Source organism: Onychostoma macrolepis, chromosome 06 (genome assembly GCF_012432095.1).
Source record: "Onychostoma macrolepis isolate SWU-2019 chromosome 06, ASM1243209v1, whole genome shotgun sequence".
Classification (NCBI taxonomy): domain Eukaryota; kingdom Metazoa; phylum Chordata; class Actinopteri; order Cypriniformes; family Cyprinidae; genus Onychostoma; species Onychostoma macrolepis.
Window position 1 is genome coordinate 33,281,193 of NC_081160.1, and position 25,000 is coordinate 33,306,192.

Below are 25,000 nucleotides of genomic sequence, written 5' to 3' on the forward strand. Positions count from 1 at the left end.
TTTATTTGCTTTTAAATGTGAAAAGTCTAACTATTGAGATGATATAAAATATACAGTGGTGTGAAAAAGTGTTGGCCCCCTTCCTGATTTTTAAATTTTTTTTGCATGTTTGTCACACTTTAATGTTTCAGATCATCAAACAAATTTAAATATTAATCAAAGATAACACAAGTAAACACAACATGCAGTTTTTAAATTAAGTTTTTTATTATGAAGGGAAAACAAAATCCAAACCCACATGGCCCTGTGTGAAGAAGTGCTTGCCCCCTAAATCTAATAACTGGTTGTGCCACCCTTTGCAGCAACAACTGCAATCAAGCGTTTGTGATAACTGATAATGAGTCTTTCACATCGCTGTGGAGGAATTTTGGCCCCTCTTCTTTGCAGAATTGTTTTAATTCAGCCACATTGGAGGGTTTTCGAGCATGAATGGACTGTTTAAGGTCATGCCACAGCATTTCAATTGGATTTAAGTCCAGACTTTGATTTGGTCACTCCAAAACCTTCATTTAGTTTTTCTTGAGACATTCAGAGGTGGACTTGCTGCTGTGTTTGGAATCATTGCCATTGAACCCAAGTGTGCTTGAGCTTGAGGTCACTTTTGTCGCATCAGTCCACAGAATATTTGCCCAAAAGTCTTGGGGATAATCAAGATATTTTTTGGCAAATGTGAGACGAGCCTTTGTATTCTTTTTGGTCAGCAATGGCTTTTGCCTTGGAACTCTCCCATGGATGCCGTCTCTTTCTTATTGTTGAATCATGAACACTGACCTTAATTGAGGCAAGTGAGGCCTGCAGTTCTTTAGATGTTGTTCTGGGTTCTTTTATGACCTCCTGGATGAGTCGTCTTTGTGCTCTTGGAGTCATTTTTGTAGGCCGGTCACTCCTGGGAAGGTTCACCACTGTTCCAAGTTTTCTCCATTTGTGGATAATGGTTCTCTGACCGTGGTTCGCTGGAGTCCCAAAGCCTTAGAAATGGCTTTATAACCCTTTCCAGACTGATACATGTAAACTATTTTGTCTCTCATCTGTTTATGAATTTCTTAAGTCGCGGAATGATGTGATGCTCTTTAAACATGCTTCACTTTGTCAGACAGGATCTATTTAAGTGATTTCTTGATTCAACAGGTCTGGCAGTAATCAGGTCTGGGTGAGGCTAGTGAAATTTAACTCGCCTTTCTAAAATAATGTGGTTAATCACAGTTCTTTCATGATTTCACAGGAGGGGGAAATTAATTTTTCATGTAGGGCCAGGCAGGTTTGGACAGCTTTTTTCCCTTAATAAATGAAATCATCATTTAAAAACTGCATTTTGTATTTACTTGCATTATATTTGTGTAATATTAAAATTTGTTTGATGATCTGAGTCTTTTAAGTGTGACAAATTTTAACTTTTTCACACCACTGTATATCTTCTCGACATGAAATGACATAATCATCAGAATTGCATGAATGAATTGTGGCGTGTGTTGTTATTTTGATGCTTTAAATATGAGGTTCTGTGAGCAGAATAATAAACTGAAGACCAGAAGAGACATCAGAATCATCATAAACATATCTACAAAACTAGTGCTTTCAAACGATTAATCGCATCCAAAATAAAGTTTTTGTTTACATAATACAGGTGCTGGTCAAATAATTAGAATATCATCAAAAAGTTGATTTATTTCACTAATTCCATTCAACTTGTATATTATATTGTATATGATATTCTAATTATATGACCAGCACCTGTAAATGTGTGTGTACTGTGTATATTTATTATGTATATATAAATACATAAACATTTACATTTATATTCTTATATAAATATATTTAATATATAAACATAACATTTTTCTTAAATATATACATTCATGTGTTTGTATTTATATATACATAATAAATATACACAGTACACACACATATATTATGTAAACAAAAACTTTATTTTGGATGCGATTAATCGTTTGAAAGCACTAATAAAAAGAAAACAGTTAGTCCTTATAGGGCAAACATTTTATTACATAATTAAACAGCCAAATATAACATTGACTTCACAATATTAAGATTTTCAATTATATTACACAATGAGATTTTCAATATAATTAACAGTCAAAGTTCATAATTGTCCTGAAATCTCCTAAAAAGCCCGTCTGATAGAGGTGATGAACATTAGTGTGAACTAAATCAATTCAACTGTCTTAGAACAAGACAAACCAATACATTACAGTCCTTCATTAACTCCTCAATTTACAAAAATCACAGCTCATAAAATCAATGTCAGCAGACTTCATGTAACTGTGACTGTAGAGCTTAAAAAACAAACAAACAATCATGAAAGCAGTCGTGTTGTGAGAGGCACTCGTTTCCACCCAAAGCGTTCACCTTTGATTTCTGTGCGTCTGAGGTGCTGTCCGCTCTAGAGTCTAGAGAAGCACTGGATGAGTTAGTGTCGTGAGATGAGTGTGAATAGAGGAGCTTATGAGCGTGTGGTGGGTCTGGTTGGACCGGCTCTGAAGAGTCCCATCTTCCTGAGGTGTCTGACGATCAGAGGAACACACACCAGCGTGATGCTGATCCGCAGCGGAGCGAAGAGCTTGTGCACGGCGTACGCTAACACAAACGAGCTGGTGCCAGCTGCCATCCGCGACTGAACCACCGACTCACTGAAGCCCAGCTTACACAACAGAGCCGTCACGTCCAGCCCGCTGCAACACACACACACACAATTATCCATTTTTCTTTTATGCCAAAAATCATTAGGATATTAAGTAAAGATCATGTTCCATTAAGATATTTTGTAAATTTCCTACCGTAAATATATCAAAACTTCATTTTTGATTAGTAATATGCATTGCTAAGAACTTCATTTGAACAACTTTAAAGGAGATTTTCTCAATATTTAGATTTTTTTGCACCCTCAGATTCCAGATTTTCAAAAAGTTGCATCTCAGACAAATATTGTCCAACAAACCATACATCAATGGAAAGATGATTTATTCAGATTTCAGATGATGTATAAATCTCAATTTCGAAAAATTGACACTTAAGAGTGGTTTTGTCGTCCAGGGTCACATACTATGTAAACAAAAACTTTTATTTTGGATCCGAGTAATTGCGATTAATCGTTTGACAGCACTAGATTTTTCGTATTCGTCATCGTTTCCTATCAAAATGCATGCTATGGATGCAAAAACGCAGAAAACCAAACCTGATCCGAATTTTATGACGGATGAAAGTTTCGGAGGCAGTGTGTAAACGTGATTAACAAAACCTGAGGTCGTATTTATTTTTTAACTTATGAAGATTTCGGACAAGAATTTTGGACTCTGTGATTAAGCAAAAAAAAACAACAAAAAAAACAAAATGGTGTAATTTGAATATATATATATATATATATATATTTTTTTATTTTTTTATTTTTATTTATATTTATTTATTTATTATATAAACAAAATGAAAAAATACTAATAATGTCCATTAATAAAAGCGCTAGTTAAGGTAAAACCTGCACTGAAAAAAAGTGTTGCAAGTGTGCAATAAATAAAAATCAGTGTGTTATAAAATAGAAAACAGTGATTAATCTACCCATCCATCTATGTTATGTTTTATGTTATGTTGTCATATATTAGTGCTGTCAAATGATTAAATTCCAATTAATCGCATCCAAAATAAAAGTTTTTGTTTACACAATATATGTGTGTGCTGTGTATATAAATATACACACATATATTATGTAAACAAAAACTTTTATTTTGGATGCGATTAATCGTTTGACAGCACTAATAATATATATATATATACATATACATACACACACATAATTAAATGTGAAATTTGGACATTAGAGTCAATATCAGTCTATCACTAATTTTCAACCCACAAGTGATTTATTGTCTTTATAAAAAATAGCAGAAAACAGCAAAAAGATGCCACGGTTATTAAAGTAAAATTAAAACCATAAAAACAAAAACATTTTCATTACTTGAAAAAAAATGATGTTAACAGAAACAAAATAAATTATTTTTAAAAAGTGTTTCAGCTAGTTGCAAAGGCAACACTTTATTTTAATTCAGTTTAACTTGATGTCCTAAAATATCTGAAACTAAAACTAAAATTAAATAAAAACTGTATAGACATATACAAAACAATTCTACAAAATTACTCAATGTTTAAGTGAAAATAGAAAAATAAAAACTGAAAAATAAAAAGCTATAATAGTCTTGCAATGATACTAAAACAACACTGGCTCAAATAAAATAATTACATTAATAATAATCATTGCAATAATTTTTCACATAAGTTAATAACTAAACTGTAGTTGACTTACAGGTTTGGTACATTAGTACAGAAGCTGACTAGTTATAGTTGATTATTCCAAAAAAATATAACCTGATTGTTATAAAGAGAAAATAGTTATATAGTATTAAAGAAATAAATAGGAAAAATAAAACAAGGGAAGTGGTATACATTGTTAGAAAATGAATTTGCGTAGATATATACACTATGTGGACAAAAGTATTGGCACCCCCTTCTAATGAACATGTTTGCATTTAAAGTCACACATTTCATTTTTAACCTTGCCTTATACACAGAGCCATCGTCATGTTTGAAAAGGCTCCTGTCCAAACTGTTCCTATCAAATTAAGCACACAATTCCCCAGAATATCATTATATGCTTAAACATTAACATTTGCACTCATGGAAATTACTAAAGTAGTCAAACCTGTTCATTAGATATGGCAAGCCGTTTTAACTTTTATTCATTCTCAGGATATGACTTCTTGATATCAACAATTACATTTCCACTAGTAACAATGTTAATTCTTGATATCAACAATTACATTTTCACTAGTTAAAATGCTAATAGTTGATATCAAGAATTAAATTGTTGATATCAAGAATTAAATTGTTGATATCTGTAATTGTATTTTCACTAGTTAAATGTCACCATAGGCTGCCATTCAAAATCAATTGTTGATATCAAGAATTAATTTCTTACTAGTAACAATTTAATTCTTGATATCAGAAATACAATTCTTACTAGTAAAAATGTCTATTCTTGATATCAACAATTTAATTCTTGATATCAACAATTGATTTTGAATGGCAGCCTATGGTGACATTTAACTAGTGAAAATACAATTACAGATATCAACAATTTAATTCTTGATATCAAGAATTAACATTGTTACTAGTGGAAATCTAATTCCTGATATCAAGAATTAACATTTTAACTAGTGAAAATGTAATTGTTGATATCAAGAAGTCATATCCTGAGAATGAATAAAAGTCAAAACGGCTTGCCATACATTAGAAGGGGGTGACCCAATACTTTTGTTCATATAGTGTATTTGATTTCATAGATTTGACTGTTTTGTTAAACAAATGACACCTGGATATGGCGACGTAGAACATTCCCAGAGAAATGAGAGAGATTCCGATGTGGAAGGAGACGCCGACGGCGCCGTACTCCTTAAACACCTTCCTGAGCTGCTGCGTCTTACTGGGCTTCTCATCTGACCTCTGACCTTCAGCGCCGGACACAGACGACACCTGATCCTGCTGAGACACCAAAGATTTCATCAGACTACAGAGATTCGAGATGGAGATGAAGCCCACGAGCCTCGCACTGAATCAGGCCTGCAAAAGCTGCCAAAGACCTCACTGGGAGGGGCTTCACAGACCACAACCAATCAGAATGCAGGAGCTCTGGAGTGACTCCCTCAGGAGCCAATGAGTGCAGTGCTGCTGTGAGCAGCGTGAGTGAGCAAGGATTCACATGTGTGACCCTGCAGCACAGAAGCAGTCATAAGCAGCACAGCTATATTTGTAGCAATAGCCAACAATACATTGTATGGGTCAAAATTATACTTTTTTCTTTTATGCCAAAAATCATTAGGATATTAAGTAAAGATCATGTTCCATGAAGATATTTAGTAAATTTCCTACCGTAAATATATCAAAACTTCATTTTTGATTAGTAATATGCATTGCTAAGAACTTCATTTGAACAACTTTAAAGGAGATTTTCTCAATATTTAGATTTTTTTGCTCCCTCAGATTCCAGATTTACAAATAGTTGTATCTCAGCCAAATATTGTCCGATCCTAACAAACCATACATCAATGGAAAGATTATTTATTTGGATGCATAAATGCATAAATCTCAGTTTTTTTAAAATGACCCTTATGACTGGTTTTGTGGTCCAGGGTCTCATATAAACATCAGATGGAACGGCAGAGCTAACTTTAGCTTTAATCGTACAGTAGAAGTTGATTCAGAATTCAAACACTGGAAAAGTCAGTGAGAAGTGTGTGTTTACTCACAGATCAGTGTGTTTGTTCTGGTGCTCGAGTGACAGCGCTGGTTATGTTAACCTGAGAGCCACAAACATGACCTAACTCAACCTCCAACAACACAAAGAACACAGGCTTTCATCACCATAGAGACGCCAGCTCTGTGTGTGTGTGTGTGTGTGTGTGTGGCAACATGCCAGTGTTTAAACAGACACAATGGTGTGTTGTGTGAGATAAGAGTGTGTGAGACGCACAATCTACACACACACAGATGAGAGAGATGTTACAGCCGTCATGATGGACAAGACTACAACTACACAGCTACATTAATTACTGTGCGTGCGTGCGTGCGTGTGTGTGTGTGTGTGTGAAAAGATGAATGTGAGACAAAACTACAGAATGTCACATTTTATTATTAGCCGTTTCAACACATACATGTTTTACCAAATAAAAAGAACAGCACTTTTAGAGTTCATCCCACTCACTGATGTAAGCATAAGTATTGGGACAGTTGAAAATAAGGCAGATATAAAAGCTATTGTTTAGTTGCAGATCCCTTGCGCACAATCACAGCAGTGAGTCTGTGACTTATAGACATCACCAGACTCTTGATCTCATCCCAGCCTTTAATGCAGCCAGTTCCAATTGCTGCTTGTTTTGGGGAGTTTCTGCCTTTACTCTCCTCTCCAGCTGCTGAAATTCCTGTTCAATTGGATTTAAATCTGGAGATTGACTCGGGCAATCTAACACTTTCCATTTCTTTGCCCTTATAAACTCCTTGACTGAACTGGCAGGTGTTTTGGGTCATTGTCCTGATGCAATATGAAGCACTTCCCAATGAATCTGGTGGCATTTTCTTGAATATTGGTAGGCAAGATGGTTTTGTACCCTTCCAAATTCATTCTGCTACTGTCATCATACATTAAGTGATCAGTAAAGTTGAGAGGTCTGTTCCACCTCCACCATGCTTTACAGACGAGGCCGTGTGCTTGGGATCATTGCAGTTCCCTTTTTTCTCCACATTTTTGCTTCCCATCACTTCGATAAAGGTTCATCTTTGTCTCATCGGTCCATAAACACAGCTCCAAAACTCTTCTGGTTCACCTTTGTGCTTTTTTGCAAACTCTAATCTTGCCTTTCTATTTCTGGAGCCGGTCCGAGGTTTGTATCTTGCCGTGTAGCATCTGTAATTCTGTGTCAGAGTCTCCTGAGGACAGTAGATTGTCAGAGCATCACCCAGCTTTCTGGAAGTTGTTGGTGATTTTACAGACACGTCTTTTAGGATTCATTTTCACAGCTTTTATGATTTGTCTGTCATCAACTGCTGTTGTTTTCTCAGCCGATCAGGTCGTTGTTGTTTCCAAACTCTTGATTTCTTCATGCCCTTTGTTTTTGCTCGAGCTATAATTGACTTCCTCTTTTCTTTTAGCATCGAGATTGCTTGCTTTTCTCTTAAAGTCAGCTCCCTCGTCTTCATCCTGGTTTGTGTGCGTCATCATCGAATGCAAGATTCAGAATGCAGAAGTAATGGATATAACTGATATGACACATTCCCTGCTTTTAATATCTGAAGAAGTAATGCAACAGGACACAGCTGATCACTTAAAGACCTGCGAGGCAACTGTTCCAATACTTATGCTCACATTCATGAACTTCTCAGCTGGTAAAACATCTGTGTGTTGAATCACCCAATAATAAAATGTGGCATTATGTCTAATATTCATCTTTTAATCATATTTGTAAATGTCTTGACTCCACAGCCAACAGAACAATTTTGTCTTTACTGTTCCAATACTTTTGGAGGGCACTGTATATATATATATATACAGTGGTATGCAAAAGTTTGGGCACCCCTGTAAATTTTCATGATTTTCCTTTATAAATCATTGGTTGTCTGGATAAGAAATTTCAGTTAAATATATCACATAGGAGATAAACACAGTGATATTTGAGAAGTGAAATAAAGTTTATATGATTTATGGAAAGTGTGCAAGAATTATTTAAACAAAATTAGGCATGTGCATAAATTTAGGCACCCTTGTCATTTTATTGATTTCAATACCTTTAGCACCGATTATTAGAACTCAAAATTGGTTTGGTAACCTCAGTGACCCTTGACCTCCATACACAGGTGAATCCAATCATGAGAAAGTATTTAAAGGAGGCCAATTGTAAGTGTTTCTCCTCTTTGCATCTTCTCTAAAGAGTGGCAACATGGGAGCCTCAAAACCACTCTCAGATGACCTGAAAACAATGATTGTTGAACATCATGGTTTAGGGGAAGGATACAGAAAGCTGTCTCAGAGATTTAAGCTCTCAGTTTCAACTGTGAGGAACATTGTGAGGAATTGGAAGACCAGAGGCACAGTTCTAGTTAAGGCCAAGTGGCAGACCAAGAAAAATCTCAGATAAGCAGAGGCGCAGGATGGTGAGAACAGTCACAGTCAACCCACAGACCAGCTCCAAAGACCTACAACATCATCTTGCTGCAGATGGTGTCACTGTGCATCGTTCAACTATTCAGTGCACTTTACACAAGGAGATGCTGTATGGACGAGTAATGCGGAAAAAGCCTTTTCTCTGCACACGCCACAAACGGTGTCGCTTGAGGTATGCTAAAGCACATTTGGACAAGCCAGCTTCATTTTGGAATAAGGTGCTGTGGACTGATGAAACTAAAATAGACGTAGGCGTTAGGCGTTATGCATGGCGGAAAAACAACACAGCATTCCAAGAAAAACACTTGCTACCTACAGTAAAATTTGGTGGTGGTTCCATCAACGTTCTGGAATGGCCATCTCAGTCCCCAGACCTGAATATTATTGAAAATTTGTGGTGTGATTTTAAAGCGGGCTGTCCATGCTCGGAAACCATCAAACCTGACTGAACTGGAGATGTTTTGTAAAGAAGAATGGTCCAAAATACCTTCTGCCAGAATCCAGACTCTAATTGGAAGCTATAGAAAGCGTTTAGAGGCTGTTATTTCTGCAAAAGGAGGATGCACAAAATATTGAGTTAATTTTTCTTTCGTGGTGCCTAAATTTATGCACATGCCTAATTTTGTTTAAATAATTCTTGCACACTTTCCATAAATCATATAAACTTTATTTCACTTCTCAAATATCACTGTGTTTATCTCCTATGTGATATATTTAACTGAAATTTCTTATCCAGACAACCAATGATTTATAAAGGAAAATCATGAAAATTTACAGGGGTGCCCAAACTTTTGCATACCACTGTATATATATATATATATATATATAAAATCTAATGATTGCTAAATAATCAATAAAATTATATATACATAACCTAACAATTTTATGATTTATTTAGCACCTTTTTTTCTTTTAATAGTTTTTGTTGTTGTTTGTTTTTGTCATGTGTATAATGCTTTGGCAATATTATATGTAAACAATCAGGCCGATAAAGTTCTTTACAACAGAAACTTAAAAAGCTAGAAACTCACTGAGGAACGTTTGTTTTTGACAAATTTTGTTTGTTGTTCTTCACTTTGATTATCCTTCAGAAACCCACAACCTTGGATGACGTGTGAAGGTCGTGTGTGACCCTTGACCAGGAAACAAACACTGACTAACCCAACAAAACCGGACGCTCCTGCTGACCCCAACCAACACAACCAACAGACAAAGACTAGTGTTATTAAACTAGTGCTTCACACACACACACACACACACACACAGAGAGAGAGAGAGAGAGAGAAAGCAGAAGAGCAGCGTCATCTGGAATGATCTGCATTCTAGTTTGACAGAACAGTGAAAGTGAAAGATGACTAGATCAGCTGTTGAAGTAGAACTAGACAAACCAGTCAATGCAAACACGACATAATAACCCTGATAACACAGCAATACCACAGCAGCCCAGAATACCATGCAACTCAATCCCACACCATAATTCATAAATACAGCAATGCACGCGCGCATAAACACAGCCTCAGCGTTCATAGTAAACAGCGTTCAGCAGAACAGAGAGTTTGTAGTAACCTCGAGGAAGAGTTTCTGTGTCCAGACAGAGGAAGTAAAATCACAATATAAGCATTGAGAAGAAAAGAGCTCGAGCTGCAAACAGTAGCTAAACATGACATGCAAAGCGTTCAACGAACGCTCAGAACGGAACAAAGCGCGCACGAGCGAGACTCTACAGGCGTTCTGCACACAACACAACACGATCCAGAACTCGCTGAATCCACCTGTCAGTGCTGTAAATATTAATAAACAACAGTTTCATCAGAACTCCAGAAGAGTTGACGTACCGTTTGAATGTTAGCGGCGCGTTCGTCTTGCGTTTTCTCGGGCGTCGTGGAGGATCGTCTCGTTTGGATCGCGACAGGAGCTGAAGAACGAACGGATAGAAACGAGTCGAGTTCACTGAGTTTAAGAACGTTCCGATCGGAGTTCCTCGCGTCGCCGTATTCGCGCCGCGGCGCGGCAGCCTTCAAAGCGAACGCCGCCATTCGCGCGTGAGCACCGAGATCCGGCGGCGATCCGAACTGAGAATCGTGTAAACGAGAACGGAATAGAACGGCTTTGCTTGCCGTTAATCTCCGGTAAACATGAGAGCAGCGGGAGTTATGCAATGAGCGGCTCGCGTCGCAGGTCGCGTCAAGTAACGTTACTTGCAGACGCTGCAGTAATAAAGCCGCTCCAGAAACGTTCCTCCGACAGTGAAACATCGCTCCGACATGCATAGACGGGAATAACGCTAAATATGATACGAGCGTGAGCGCGACGAGCCTCAGCTGATCGGTGATCAGTCCGCGAAGACCCGCCTCCCTCTGTTCAAAACACACTCACGCGCACTGCGAGCGCTCTAAACGCAGTCAAGTTCAAATAAGAGTTGCACATCAAAAGTTGCATCACCTGCAAGCATCAGCAGGTGCAACAACTGACTGCAGGGTAGAGTCTTTTTCAGCCGTGAAAAAAATGATTCGGGGGGGGGGGGTTAAAGCTTGTTGTTTTGTAGAACGTCACAGTTATATATGTGACCCTGGAGCACAAAACCAGTCACAAGGGTAATTTTTTATTTTTTTTTTTAAATTGAGATTTATGCATCATCTGAAAGCTGAAAGTATAAATAAGCTTTCCATTGATGTATGGTTTGTTGGACAATATTTGTCTGAGATGCAACTATTTGAAAATCTGGAATCTGAGGGTGCAAAAAAATCTAAATATTGAGAAAATCTCCTTTAAAGTTGTTCAAATGAAGTTCTTAGCAATGCATATTACTAATCAAAAATGAAGTTTTGATATATTTACGGTAGGAAATTTACAAAATATCTTAATGGAACGTGATCTTTACTTAATATCCTAATGATTTTTGGCATAAAAGAAAAATGGATAATTTTGACCCATACCCATTGAACCAATGTTGATTATCGCTACAAATATACCCTTATGACTGGTTTTGTGCTCCAGGGTCAGATATGATATGAGAACAGTAGGGCCTGTGGAGTATGTGTTATTTAAGAAAAATGTAATTATATATAGTCTGTGGGGTAATTAATAATGGGCAATTACTGTAGTTATTCTGCTCTGAACATCAAACTGTTTTTCCATCAAATGCATTCTAACTAGTTGGTTGAATAAAAATATTATATACCATTATATACTAATATATATATATATATATATATACACTAACTATAACTAGTTAGCTAGCATTAGCTAACAACATTTTTCAAATAGGCTATTATAATTTTGTAATTCAGAATTATTGATTATATTCTTTTTAATTTTAAGCTAAAACTGGCTGTACTCTGATTTTGCTGTAAATGTATAAAGCAAATTGCTTTGTCAGACTGGGGGCATTTTACCAGAGGAAATACATGTAGTTAATTAATATTACTCAGTACTTACATGTATAATTACACTGTAACAAGGACACCTTAAAATAAACTCTATCCAATAAATGCAACTAATGTGTTACAGCTACTGAGGAAAAAAAAAAAAGTGTAGTTAAATTACAGTTACTTATGAAAATGTTAATGATTACAAAGGGGTTACATCTGAATTTTCACACACACCCACATCTATAGATTTAATCGATTTCTTTCATAAATTGCATTGACCGCTCTAAAATATGAGACAGAATAATAGGACACATGCTCATAATGGTTTAATTTCCCATTTGGGTTTATGTAGATCATTTGCTATATTTTTTTTAGATGCCAGTGTTTCTATGCAAAGATCTGATTTCAAAAACAGTATCATAGCTATTTCTTGTTATGATTTTAAATCTGTATTTAACTTCAGAAGGTTAGCTCTGCCTGGTGTAAATGTCTGAATGCGATTAACAGTTGAAATCATTAGAAATTTAGAAAAGCAATCAACAGTAATCCGTCACATTAATAAAGTAATTGAAATAGTAGTTACATTTTAAATAGGGTAATTTGTAATCTGCAACATTTCCAAAGTAACCTTCCCAGTAATGACACTGAAGAGCTGTGCGGTGTAATCTGAGCAGTCTGTAAACTGTCTTTTGCTTTTGAGATCCGGATGTAAACCAATCTCTGTCTTGACATGTTAATCGTTCAGGCAAACTGCCCAGGAATGAAACTGAACCCTGCGGGACTGATGCGAGTCCAGAGCCAGCATCAGTGAAGCTGCAGTGTGTATTAAGAGCAGTGCTGCTTGTCATTCAGCATCATACTTGTGTCCACAGGATGTGGTGAAACTTTCCTCCCTCATTTAAATAGAACGGTTTGCACATCTGTGACACTTCACCCACTGACTGAAGCTGAAGGACAGAAGAGAGAGTCACTCATGCACACACACCTGATCGTGCATGCATCAGACTGATGATCTCGGATCAGTGGAAAGAGACGCAGCTAGTGTTTGTTTTAGTGATTGCTCGCAGCGGCTCAGAGCAGGAACCGAGTCAGCGCATCAGTGCATAATACACAATGATCATGCTTCTCTCCCAAATATTGTGACGTTTGTTCCCGATTCAAATGAATTTGTTTCAAATCATCATCATGTGTCTGGGTGTGTTTGAATTTATTTCCTTCCTTCAAAAGTAAAAGTCCTCTTAAAAATCTTGTTTTTAAATTAGCCTATACCTGCCTGGTTAAAGGTATAATAACAATAATTATTATTATTATTGTTGTTGTTCATATGGGAATTTTTTTTTTTTTTTTTGTGGCCAAAATGTATTTGTATATGCTAAATATATGTTGCGAACAGGGAAGTTCATTGAAATATATTTAAACAAATATATTTTTGGCCATTTTTTTTAAATATATTTAAAATGTTAAAATTATATATATACAGTGGGTACGGAAAGTATTCAGAGCCCCTTAAATTTTTCACTCTTTTTTATATTGCAGCCATTTGCTAAAATCATTAATATATCTGCAAAAATGTCAACAATTCTGTGTTTTTCTGTCAATATGGGGTGCTGTGTGTACAAAAATTAACAAATGATTTTAGCAAATGGCTGCAATATAACAAAGAGTGAAAAATTTAAGGGGGTCTGAATACTTTCCGTACCCACTGTATATATATATATATATATATATATATATGTGTGTGTGTGTGTGTGTGTGTGTGTGTGCTGTCAATCAATTAAACATTTTTTACTAATTAATCGCACATTTTTCTGAAATTAATCACGATTCATCATTAAAGTTTTTACATATATTTTTATATTGCAATAATTTCACATTCAATCTTCAAATTAATGTACAAACAACATAAAGACAGTATATTTTTTAATATTTGTCTAATGGCATCTTTTTTTTAATGACTGAAGGCCAGCACTGATACCAATACTGATTTCTCTATAAATTCCTCTTTTTTTTTTCTTTGTCATTTGATTAATAGACATCACAGCAGCTGGTTATTAATGATATGATTCAGGCTACAGCGCGAGCACAGTACCGGTTCCGCACTCGTTCGACTCTGCATTAATTGCGCAAAATATTTTTTACGCGTTAAACTGAAAAAATTCATCGCCTGCATTAACGCACTAATTTTGACACCACTAATATATATATATATATATATATTTTTTTTTTTTTTTTAACGGGCGTTAATTTATTATTATTCCAAACTTCTTCATTATCTGTCAGTATAATATACTACTCTTTAAAAGTTTGGGGTCAAGATTTTTTTATGTTTTTGAAAAAAGTCTCTTCCACTCACCAAGGTGTCACACTGTCACGTTCTGTGCGTTTCCCCTGTGACCTAGTTTTTCCTTTGTTGCCTGATTATGTCATTCTGTTCACCTGTGCCTTGTTAATGATCTCGTTTGTCTCTTATTATTTAAGCCCTGTGTTCTCCTGTGGTCTTGTGTCCTGTATTATGTTAGTTTGAGTAGATGTGTTTGTGGTTGGGAGTTCTTCTGGTTATTGTCCTGAGTTGAAGTTTGAATTAAAGAATGTTTATTTTGGATTTCTCCTGCTCTTGCACATCTCTGCAACCACTAATCGTTACACACACACCCCTCATGGACCTGCTTTGTAGTGGTTTCAACCTCATGCTCTGTGACCTAGTTTCCTGTCTGTTTGATAATTGTTATGATGTTCAGGTGTGTCTTGTCGATTATCCTCATTTACTCTCCCGTATAAATTGGAGTCAGTTCAGTGTTTCTTTGTCCGGTCTTGTCAATGTCTACGTGTATCTCAAGCCTTCCTGTTGTGGATTATATTAAAGACTTGTGCTGCATTCACGTGCTATCGGAATTATGATAAATACGATTTTGACATGTTCATGTTCAATAATTCCGATAGCATGTGAATGCAGCATTACTTTCATCTTCATGCAAGTTCTTTCTACACAGTGACGTGACACAAGGCTGCATTTATTTGATAAAAAATACAGTAAAATAGTGAAATGTAATAGAATTTAAAACAGCTTTGTTTCTATGTGAATATCTGTTCAACTGTAATTTATTTCTGTGATGAGCAGCTGTATTTTCAGCATCATTACTGCAGTCTTCAGTGTCACATGATCTTCAGAAATCATTCTAATATGCTGATTTGCTGCTCGAGAAACATTTCTGATTATTATCAATGTTGAAAACCGTGAAACATCTTATTTTTCAGGATTCACAGATGAATAGAAAGTTCATAAAAACAGCATTTATTCGAAATCGAAATCTCCCGTCACATTATAAATGCCTTTACTGCTGTTTTTTTAGTTCTCTCTCAGCACAAACACCATCATCAGAGTCACTGAAGGCCTTTGATCAAACCACAAAATGTTCTGCGTTAAACTCCTGCTGGAAACAACGTGTCAAAATGTGTCTTTTAATAAAAAACGATAAGTTGAAAATCCTTCCTGTATTGTTATGAATGTCTTTCACAACTTGGATATAAAGCTCTGTTAGGAAATCAAACAAACCTAAACTCTTACACTTGTTGAGCAATAAAAACCCATCAGACCACAATCAAGTTTCACAAGCAGATCGGTGTAAATCAAAGATTATAGGAGGTTCTTTACAATAAGATACATAAATATTCATGTATTAATATCTGAGCTAATACTTCTGCCACTTTGATTTATACAAAACACTATCAAACACTGATGTTGAAGCATTAGTTGAGATGTCAGAGCATGACGACTGATGTTCCTCTTTGTGACGTATTATTGTCATGTTTTCATGGATTTAGCAGAAGCTTTTAACCACAGAATAAACAAGAGCTCAAACTCATTGAATGAATGAATGTACACAGTTTTAGACGTTTTTGAACATCGTGAGAGACTCGTCTGCTCGGGTGGAGTTCAGAAGATTATTCTACCATCGAGGTTCAACAAAAGACTAGAATCAATGATTGGAAACGGCCGGATGGAGTCACACCCTCGACTCAGAGCTGCTTCATGAGATAGAGGAGCTTTAGAAAGGCCTGTCGCTGCAGTTTATTCACTATCTGAGAGGAAAAAAACACACAGTGACTGCCAGAAGAGTGTGTGTGTGTGTGTGAGACATTCTCCTCCTCCACATTCACTCACGCTGTGCCTTTGTTTATCTGTTGAGTAACTAATGTTTCCTACTGAGAGTCATTTTCTTTCCTCTGCTATTTGAATCTACAAGACAAGCGGTTCATTAAAACCCAAAAAGAAAACTCTTCACTGAAAGTTTGAGCCTGTGCTTGACCTGCATCGCCTACATTCACAGAAACACGCCAAGAGAACAGAGAATAAACCAATAAAACAATATTATAAGACATAAAATTCTATATACTGCAATTCAAAAGTTTGGATCAGTAAAAAGTTCAAAAGAACAGCATTTATTCAAAGCAGAAATCTTTTTCGAACAATATTTTTTTACTACCAACAACAATCTTTACTATCACTTTTTATCAATTTATTCCCATCCCTTGCTAAATAAAAGCATTGATTTCTTTCAAAAAAAGAAAGAAAATAATTAATGACCCCAAACTTTTGGACGGGGTGCACAGTACTTTACTACAAGATTTTGATACAAGATTGTTATAATTTTTAACACTTCTTTTAAACTTTTTATTAAAATAAGCAGCACAACTTCAACATTGATAATAATAATAATAATAATAAATGTTTGTTGAGCAGCAAATCAGCATATTAGAATGATTTCTGAAGATCATGTGACACTGAAGACTGCAGTAATGATGCTGAAAATACAGCTTTGATCAATTACATTTTAACACATATTAAAATAGAAAACTGTTACTTTAAATTGCAAAAATATTTCACAATATTTTTTTTCTGTATTTTTGTATTAAAATCATTCCATGAGCAGAAAAAACACAACACATTTTCATGATAATTAATCCCCTTTATGCAATGCAATTTTGTTTTATTCTGCAAGTAAGATGTCATGTCATATTTTAGCATTATATATTTATTAAATATAAATTAAATTTAGAATTTAAAACCAGGATCACAGAGCAGGAATAAAGACACTCCAGCTGATGGAACAAAAACTGAATCTACATATATATATATATATAATATTTCACATTATTTTCATGATAATTAATTCTCTGAATGCAATCATGTTTTATTCTATAAGGAACATGTCTGGATCATGTGTCATATTTTAGCCTTTTAAAAAGTAAAGTTAATTTTCATATTATATATGTAATATATAATATTATATATTATATATATATATATATATATATATATAAATGTAAGAGCAGGAATAAAGACTTGAGCTGATGGAAACAGACTGAATCAGTATCTACAGAGAGCACATGTCTCTGTGTTTTCTTCCTCATTGGTGGTTTACTGCTGACTCACTGTGGCTGATCGTTTGCCAGCACGCTGATGACTCAGTAATCACTTCCTTAATCAGCGATGGATTGATCACAGACTTTGTTAGGCACTAATGACAGAAAAGGTTTAGAAACTGATCAAAATATACAATTTATTGAAAATATGTTAATACAGTGATCAGTATATTCCAGTAAATTATAAAATCAGTAGTTGTGATGCTCTTTTCCCTTCATGTTCCTCAGTAGAAATGGAAGCCGAACTCCTTGCATGTGAACTCTATTCATATTTCAGTTTCAGAATCACAGGCTACAGAATACTGTGTGTGCACGTCTATAATCACTCCTTTCACTAACACCCTTTCCATCATCTGAAGGAAACGCATTCCAAGCATTATTTACATTCTTTCCCGCCTCTGACGCATGAATGCAGCTTGAGGAGTGGGCGGGGCTACAGGAGTGGCACTGGATCCTCATTGGCCGTTTCTGATGTCCATCACTCTGGAAGACTTTGGCACCCGAGAGCAGAGTGTCACAATCGAGCGGATCCAAAGAAATAAATAAACCCTTCATAGGGAGCAGTATATTAAGGGTTCTGATCAACACTTCCTTCATATAAACACATCTGGGTCATATTTCACATCAAAAGAACTAAAAAATGTGACACTGGAGCACAAAACCAGTCATAAGGGTCAACTTTCTGAAATTGAGATTTAAACATCATCTGAATAAATCATCTTTCCATTGATGTATGGTTTGTTGGACAATATTTGTCTGAGATACAACTATTTGAAAATCTGGAATCTGAGGGTGCAAAAAAATCTAAATATTGAGAAAATCACCTTTAAAGTTGTCCACATGAAGTTCTTAGCAATGCATATTACTAATCAAAAATGAAGTTTTGATATATTTACGGTAGGAAATTTACTAAATATCTTCATGGAACATGATCTTTACTTAATATCCTAATGATTTTTGGCATAAAAGAAAAATGTATAATTTTGAGCCATACAATGTATTGTTGGCTATTGCTGCAAATATAGCTGCTGCTTATGACTGCTTTTGTGCTCCAGGGTCACATATGATTTTTTTTTTTTTTTTGCACCGTGACATTTTCATAACAGTAAGCGTTTCACAAAATCTCACAAAAAATGTCTGTAAAATGACTATAACAGAAAAAATAATGATACATTTAATTTGATTTGTTATTTAAATTATTTAGCATTTATGCATCATGTTAGTATTTACTGTGCTGCTGATTTAAGTAAAATTACAGTCATTTTTCCTTCAGCTTTTGGTGTTGAACTGTCATGAAAATTATGTCACAATGCAAAAAATATGACATGTGATTTGAGTGTGAAATGTGAGTTCAAATACTTCATCTGGTCGTTATAACACTGTCTTAGAAAAATACTGACTCGTTTGTGCTCCGTCCGTCACTTCATCTCTCTGGAATACAATAAATAATCTTATAGAAGAGTGGCTCTATGCACATATACAAATAAATACTATACAGGAGAGCGGCGGCTGTCTGTCTGTGCACCACCACAATCGCACGTTACACAGGTGGAATGAATCGTCTGTCGTTCGATCTGCTGCTGGAAGTGAAATAGAGAAGCATAAGTCACACATTTAACCTGGGAAGCCTGAACGAGATCAATTCCTTCCGCTTTGAGAAGTTCCCACGCAGGTTTCAGAGAGGGTTCATCCCAAACGCCTCTTCAGACCTCCAGGTTTGGAATGACAAATAAAAGCACTGATGGGGTTCAGCCAATCAGATGCTCGGGATCCTGTGATTGGCTCAATAGGCGGCGCTTTCGCACCGAAGGAAGATTCCGCTTTTTGAGGAAGATCTAGGAACTATGGAAAGGTTCCTCCGATGCAAAAGCGCCTTAAAGGATAAGTCCACTTCCAGATTAAAAATTCCCTGATAATTTACTCACCCCGTGTCTTCCAAAATGTTCATGCCTGTCTTTTTTCAGTCGCAAAGAAATTACGTTTTTTGAGGAAAACATTCCAGGATTTTTCTCCATATAGTGGACTTCAATGGTGGCCAGTGATTTGAACGTCCAAAATGCAGCTTTTTTTTCTTTAAAAATGTAATATTTATCCACTTTTTAACCACAAATGCTCAGCTAGCTCTTGCTCTGTGATGCACGTCTTCACACATAACATAATCCTGTTGGAAAGGTCACACGCGGTTAGTTCTTCGTCTTTGCACTTCGTTTAAAAACTCCATCTCATTTTCTCCTCCAACATTAAAATCATCAGACATCGTTGTTTTACCTTTTTTGTACTTTCTTTGCATGTTTGCTTTGTAAACACTGAGACCTTTCCAACATCAGCTAATAAAGACGTGCATCGCAGAGCTAGAGCAAGCTGAGCATTAGTGGTTGAAAAGTGTATAAATATACATTTTTTTAAAGAAAATAACCGATCGTTTCACTAGATAAGACCCTTATTCCTCAGCTGGGATTCCTCTTTGAAGCTGCATTTTGGACGTTCAAATCACTGAAGTCCACTATATGGAGAAAAATCCTGGAATGTTTTCCTCCAAAAAATGTATTTCTTTGCGACCGAAGAAAGAAAGGCATGAACACTTTGGATGACACCGAGTTGAGTGAATTTTCAGGGAATTTCGATGGACCCTTTTCACAAGATTGTGATGATGCATTTAACGTTCATCAGCATCATAAATCCTCAAAAGTTTTTTACATTTTTTTTTTTTTTTTTTGAATGTATGTGCATTTATAACACTATACTTTGTATTATATTACCTTTGCATCAAATTACAAAAAAACTAGGCGAAGTTTATGGGAGAGACGGTAAATTTGACATCGTTCTCTCTTCTGACTGTCGTTTTCAGTCTCTCTCAATTTTTTTATTTTATTGAAAGTCATGAAAACACTATTATCGTGGAGTTTTTCTTTTGCCATTAGATCAATTGGGAATGCAAAAAACATATTTGTGGTACTCTCCCATTCACCGCTCTTTAAGTTAACCCAACTATGACGAAACACGCACATGTGAAAAAGGTGCATTCTGGAAGTGAACTTATCCTTTAAGTTCCTAGAAAGCGTCTTATGAGATGCAGCAGCAGCTGTCATTCTTGGGATCCTCGTCTTCTATTGGCTGCTTGAGCCTCAGCAGGGGCGGGTCTCCGCTGGCCGGCGTGAAGTAGACCGCGCTGCCATTGGACGAGACCAGCGGCATGCGTGGATCTTCGGGGCTGGGTTTGGTCGAGCCGTTTCCCAGGTGGCCGTTGAGGACGGGCAGGGCGAGGAGTTTGGCGGCGGCACGCTGCTTCTTGAGTTCGGACAGCGTCTGCGCGCGCTCTTTGGGCTTGAGCTCCTCGGCGGAGGGCGCCGGGTCAGGGTCACAGGGGTCAGGGGTCACGGGGTCACCGTTCGACGCGGGCGGCGCTGGAGTGCTGGAGATGCAGCCGTTCTGTTGGCTGCCGTCCTTCAGGATCCCCGGCACTTGAGGAGCGTCGTCCGGCTGCGTCTGCGCAAACAAGGAGATCAAAACATCAGAGCGGAAAAACACACGGCTGGAGTCGAGTGATTTCTGCATCACGCCGACTTGGATTAAACTGCTTGATTCATATGGAGTCATTTTAAGATGCATTTATGACCTTTTTGGATCTTCTAAGTTGTGATTACCTGGAGTTTCATTAACAGGACAGAAACTTCTCAGGTTCTATTAAAATATATTCATTTGTGTTTTGAAGATAAAAAAGTCTTATGGGCTTGGAATGACACAAGAGTGAGTAAATGATGAGAGAATGATCATTTTTGTTTGAACTATTCCTTTAAAGGGGTCATCGGATGCAAAATTTACTTTTACATGTTGTTTGAACATTAATGTGTGTTGGCAGTGTGTGTACACATCCTAAAGTAAACGGCTCGTCACATCACGGAAGAGAGGGGCGGGGTCAGCAGAGCTCATTAGCATTTAAAGCATTTAAATTATTAATATTATCAGGCAACACAAACCTGTTTCTTGATTTGAAACAATATCACTGCACAACATGCATAACTAAGAAATTATTTTTTCTATTAAGATATTTGTATTGTTAAGAAAAAAAGATTGGAAAAGAGTAAAGCAATGAAGTGTTTGTCATGTTCTGACCGTGAAGAATAGTTTAAAACCACAATTAACCGTCTGGTTTTTACAACTTTCACATTGGAGCAAAATTCTGCCTTTAAACTTAAAAGAAATGAAAAATGTGACATTTATCGTGATAATTATCGATATCGACTGATATGAAAAAAAATTGCCATATCGTCCAGCCCTAATAATAATAATAATGTCAACAATGCTGTCAAACGATTAATCGTGTTTATTCGCATGCAAAATAAAAGTTTTTGTTTACATAATACACAGTCAGGTCCATAAATATTGGGACATCGACACAATTCTAACATTTTTGGCTCTATACACCACCACAATGGATTTCAAATGAAACGAACTTAATTTGAGGGTATTTACATCCAAATCAGGTGAACGGTGTAGGAATTACAACAGTTTGCATATGTGCCTCCCACTTGTTAAGGGACCAAAAGTAATGGGACAATCGGCTTCTCAGCTGTTCCATGGCCAGGTGTGTGTTATTCCCTAGTTATCCCAATTACAATGAGCAGATAAAAGGTCCAGACTTCATTTCAAGTGTGCTATTTGCATTTGGAATCTGTTGCTGTCAACTGTCAAGACGAGATCCAAAGAGCTGTCACTATCAGTTTGTGTCGATGTCCCAATATTTATGGAACCTGACTGTATGTGTGTGTTCTGTGTATATTTATCATGTTTATATAAATGTACACACATGCATGTATATATTTAAGAAAAATGTTAAGTTTATACATTTAAAATATATAATATCATATGAATATACAAATAAACATGGAAATATTTTCAAAATATATACCAGGGCTCGCAAAATTGCTAGCCTGACGTCCCGGGGCTATTGTGTTTTCCAGTCGGGCTTAAATACAGGGCTCCCACGGGTCCTGAAAAACTCTCAATTTACTGGTATTAAATTTAAGGCCATAAAAAGTTTTAAATACGTTAAATGATATAAGAAAAGTCTTAATTACAATCTCAAGAGGTCTTACAGTTGGGGACGGAAAGACAAGAACCGTGATACAGCTGGATTAAACTTCAAAAGGCAATTATGTCATTGAATAAATATGAGCACTGCACGTTTCCAAGTCAAAACACGGCGCGGACGTCTTTACGTGAATGCGTCTCTGAAGGGAAGCGTCTGTCCTCAGAAACGTAAAACATTCTTTAAATTAGCTTACTGTGACTTCTGCCACGAGTTCTTATTCAACGGCGTCAGGTGTCAGCCGTGTGTGCAGCACTGCAGCAGTAAAGTCCCTACAGAACGTGTGGATATGGACACCGTGACAAAACAGTACGTTCCGAATGAAATTGTCTGTTTATGAGTGCTTGTCATCATTTTTGTAACTCAACTGGTGTTCTGTTGCTCTCAGGTGTGTTCCTAATACAGAAGACTGCCCTTCGATATTTATATATCCAGCCACCAATTCCATTTCACATCGCCTATAAAATGCCTGGTAAAGCAGCGTATATGAGCGCGGTGCTGCTTTGTGTCCAGCCGTTACTGGAGAAGCTGCTATATTTGCTCCTACAGCGCCACCTCGTGGCAGAGAGTGAATTTTCATTTCCAGTGTGCATCTTATGTTCAGATCAATGTGAATATCGACCCATGTTTTTATGCAGCAAACAGAGTTGTAAATGTGAAAGATGTTAATGTGCCTTCTAAAAATCTAAACAATTAATATTTATTTTAAATATATAATAATATGTTTGACTTATCCCTCTTCATAAAAATGGTTTAAAAGCTGAAATGCCATTTTATAAGATTTTGTGTGTGTGTGTGTGTGTGTGTGTGTGTGTGTGTGAAAACTTGTATCTAAACTGTAAATCATGTCATTTTATGGCTTAAAATGTTACCATAGACATTGTCCAACCCCACTCATACAGTGTTCATTTTACTTGTTCAGCTCTTAAAAAGGTTCATAAATTGCCTTAAATTGATTTTAAAAAATTCTACAGATACCCTGTAAATAGTGAAATAAAATTCTTTCATTGATATTTGTGTATTGAAAATGTTTTTGATTGATATTTAGACTTATCTGATTTTCTATATTTAAAAAAAAAAAAAGGTCTTTTTTATTTGGGCTAGTTAAATTAATTTTCAGGCTACCAAAATCTGAAGAGTACCTGGCCGAAGGGCTACCAGGGATTTTGACATTTTGCGAGCCCTGTATACTGTATGTGTGTGTATTTATATATGCATAATAAATATACACCGCATACACACATATATTATGTAAACAAAATTTTTTATTTTGGATGAGATTAATCGCGATTAATTGTTTGACAGCACTAATAATAATAATAATATTATATGACTGGGTTCCAAAAGATTGAGAACCCAGAACTTTATTTTAAATAAAGAACATTTAATGGGCCGCACACAGGTGAAGATAAAGACATTTTTTTAAACAAAAAAAAATATTACTGTTGCTAATAATAATAATTATAATAATAAAAGTGTCCTAAAGTGCGTGTGTAATGAGAATGAGCTCTGAGTTTGTGAGTGAAGTGAGGGTTTTACTCACCGAATGGCTGTTTTCCTGCTCAGACTCTCGCTCTCGCTCCTCTTTTTCTCGTCCTCCTCTCCACACGATGGCTTCGGTCTGATACTCTTTCCTGCAGAGATTGTGTCTGTCGGACAGACTGGCTCTCCGCACCACTTTCCTGCACACAAAGAGAAGAAACGAGTGTGAGAACTACTGAGGAGTCAATGAGAGCGACGTAATCACCACAGAACAACAGACCAGTTTAAGACTGCTTTATAAACCAAATGATTTCATTCATTGGAAATGGAGCAGTTTTTGTTGGTTGATGTGTTTATGAAACTCCATCAGGTGTGTGTGTGTGTGTGTGTGTGTATCTGTGCAGTGTGTGTGAACAGCCAGCAGGTGTCAGTGTGTCTGTGTGTGCCATATTTTGAGGACAAATTTGTTCCCAAAAGTGAATGCTGAAAATTCAGCTTTGAAATCACAGGAATAAATTACATTTAAAAAAATATTCAAATAGAAAGCAGTTATTTTAAATAGTAAAAATATTTCATAATATTACTGCTTTTGCTGTATTCTGGATCAAATAAATGCAGGCTTGGTGAGCAGAAGAGAATTCTTTAAAAAACAATAAAAAAACACTGTTCAAAAACCTTTGACTGGAAGTGTATACGAAAAAAATACAATTCTATGCAATGTCTCCAGTTAACTGAGAAAACCTGAAAATGTGCAGTGATCATCAACAGCCAGCAGGTGTCAGCATTTATATAAATATATATATATGCATGTGTGTGTGTGTGTGCGTTTTTGTGAAAAGTCAGGACATAGATGTGTATAATAACAAAGGTATGATAGGTATTACAAGGTGAAGGTGACATCTCAGGACTTTGACC

The 25,000-nt window shown here is 36.2% G+C and overlaps 2 protein-coding genes across 5 annotated transcripts in view; both read right to left on the reverse strand.

Annotated features, from left to right (window-relative positions):
* Positions 1-1,960: 1,960 nt before the first annotated feature.
* On the reverse strand, positions 1,961-11,151 carry fam210b (family with sequence similarity 210 member B). Of its 2 annotated transcripts, none has more exons than XM_058780328.1 (3): positions 10,555-11,151; positions 5,378-5,547; positions 1,961-2,690 (listed from the first exon to the last, which is right to left on the reverse strand). In XM_058780328.1, the coding sequence occupies exons 1-3, from the start codon at positions 10,987-10,989 to the stop codon at positions 2,462-2,464; spliced, it is 834 nt and encodes a 277-aa protein (XP_058636311.1). In that variant the 5' UTR covers positions 10,990-11,151; the 3' UTR covers positions 1,961-2,461. The 2 variants fall into 2 exon arrangements, with proteins under 2 accessions (XP_058636311.1, XP_058636312.1); XM_058780329.1 differs by having other exon boundaries at positions 5,378-5,544; positions 10,555-11,141.
* Positions 11,152-17,637: 6,486 nt separating this feature from the next.
* The window catches only part of ppp1r16b (protein phosphatase 1, regulatory subunit 16B), a 114,987-nt gene continuing 107,624 nt past the window's right edge, over positions 17,638-25,000 (reverse strand). For all 3 annotated transcript variants that reach the window (XM_058780134.1, XM_058780135.1, XM_058780133.1), the window contains 2 exons: positions 24,147-24,285; positions 17,638-21,000 (listed from right to left, as the gene is read on the reverse strand). In XM_058780134.1, coding sequence (XP_058636117.1) covers positions 20,578-21,000; positions 24,147-24,285 — 562 coding nt within the window. In that variant the 3' untranslated portion in view covers positions 17,638-20,577. The remainder of the gene's footprint in view (positions 21,001-24,146; positions 24,286-25,000) is intronic.

Bases quoted from the DNA above. Each gene is read 5' to 3' on its own strand.
- fam210b (XM_058780328.1), bottom strand. From the start codon at position 10,989: ATGCATGTCGGAGCGATGTTTCACTGTCGGAGGAACGTTTCTGGAGCG. The intron at 5,548-10,554 runs GTACGTCAACTC...TTGGTGTCTCAG, and splicing joins GCGCCGCTAACATTCAAACG to CAGGATCAGGTGTCGTCTGT. The intron at 2,691-5,377 runs GTGTCATTTGTT...TGTGTGTTGCAG, and splicing joins TTCTACGTCGCCATATCCAG to CGGGCTGGACGTGACGGCTC.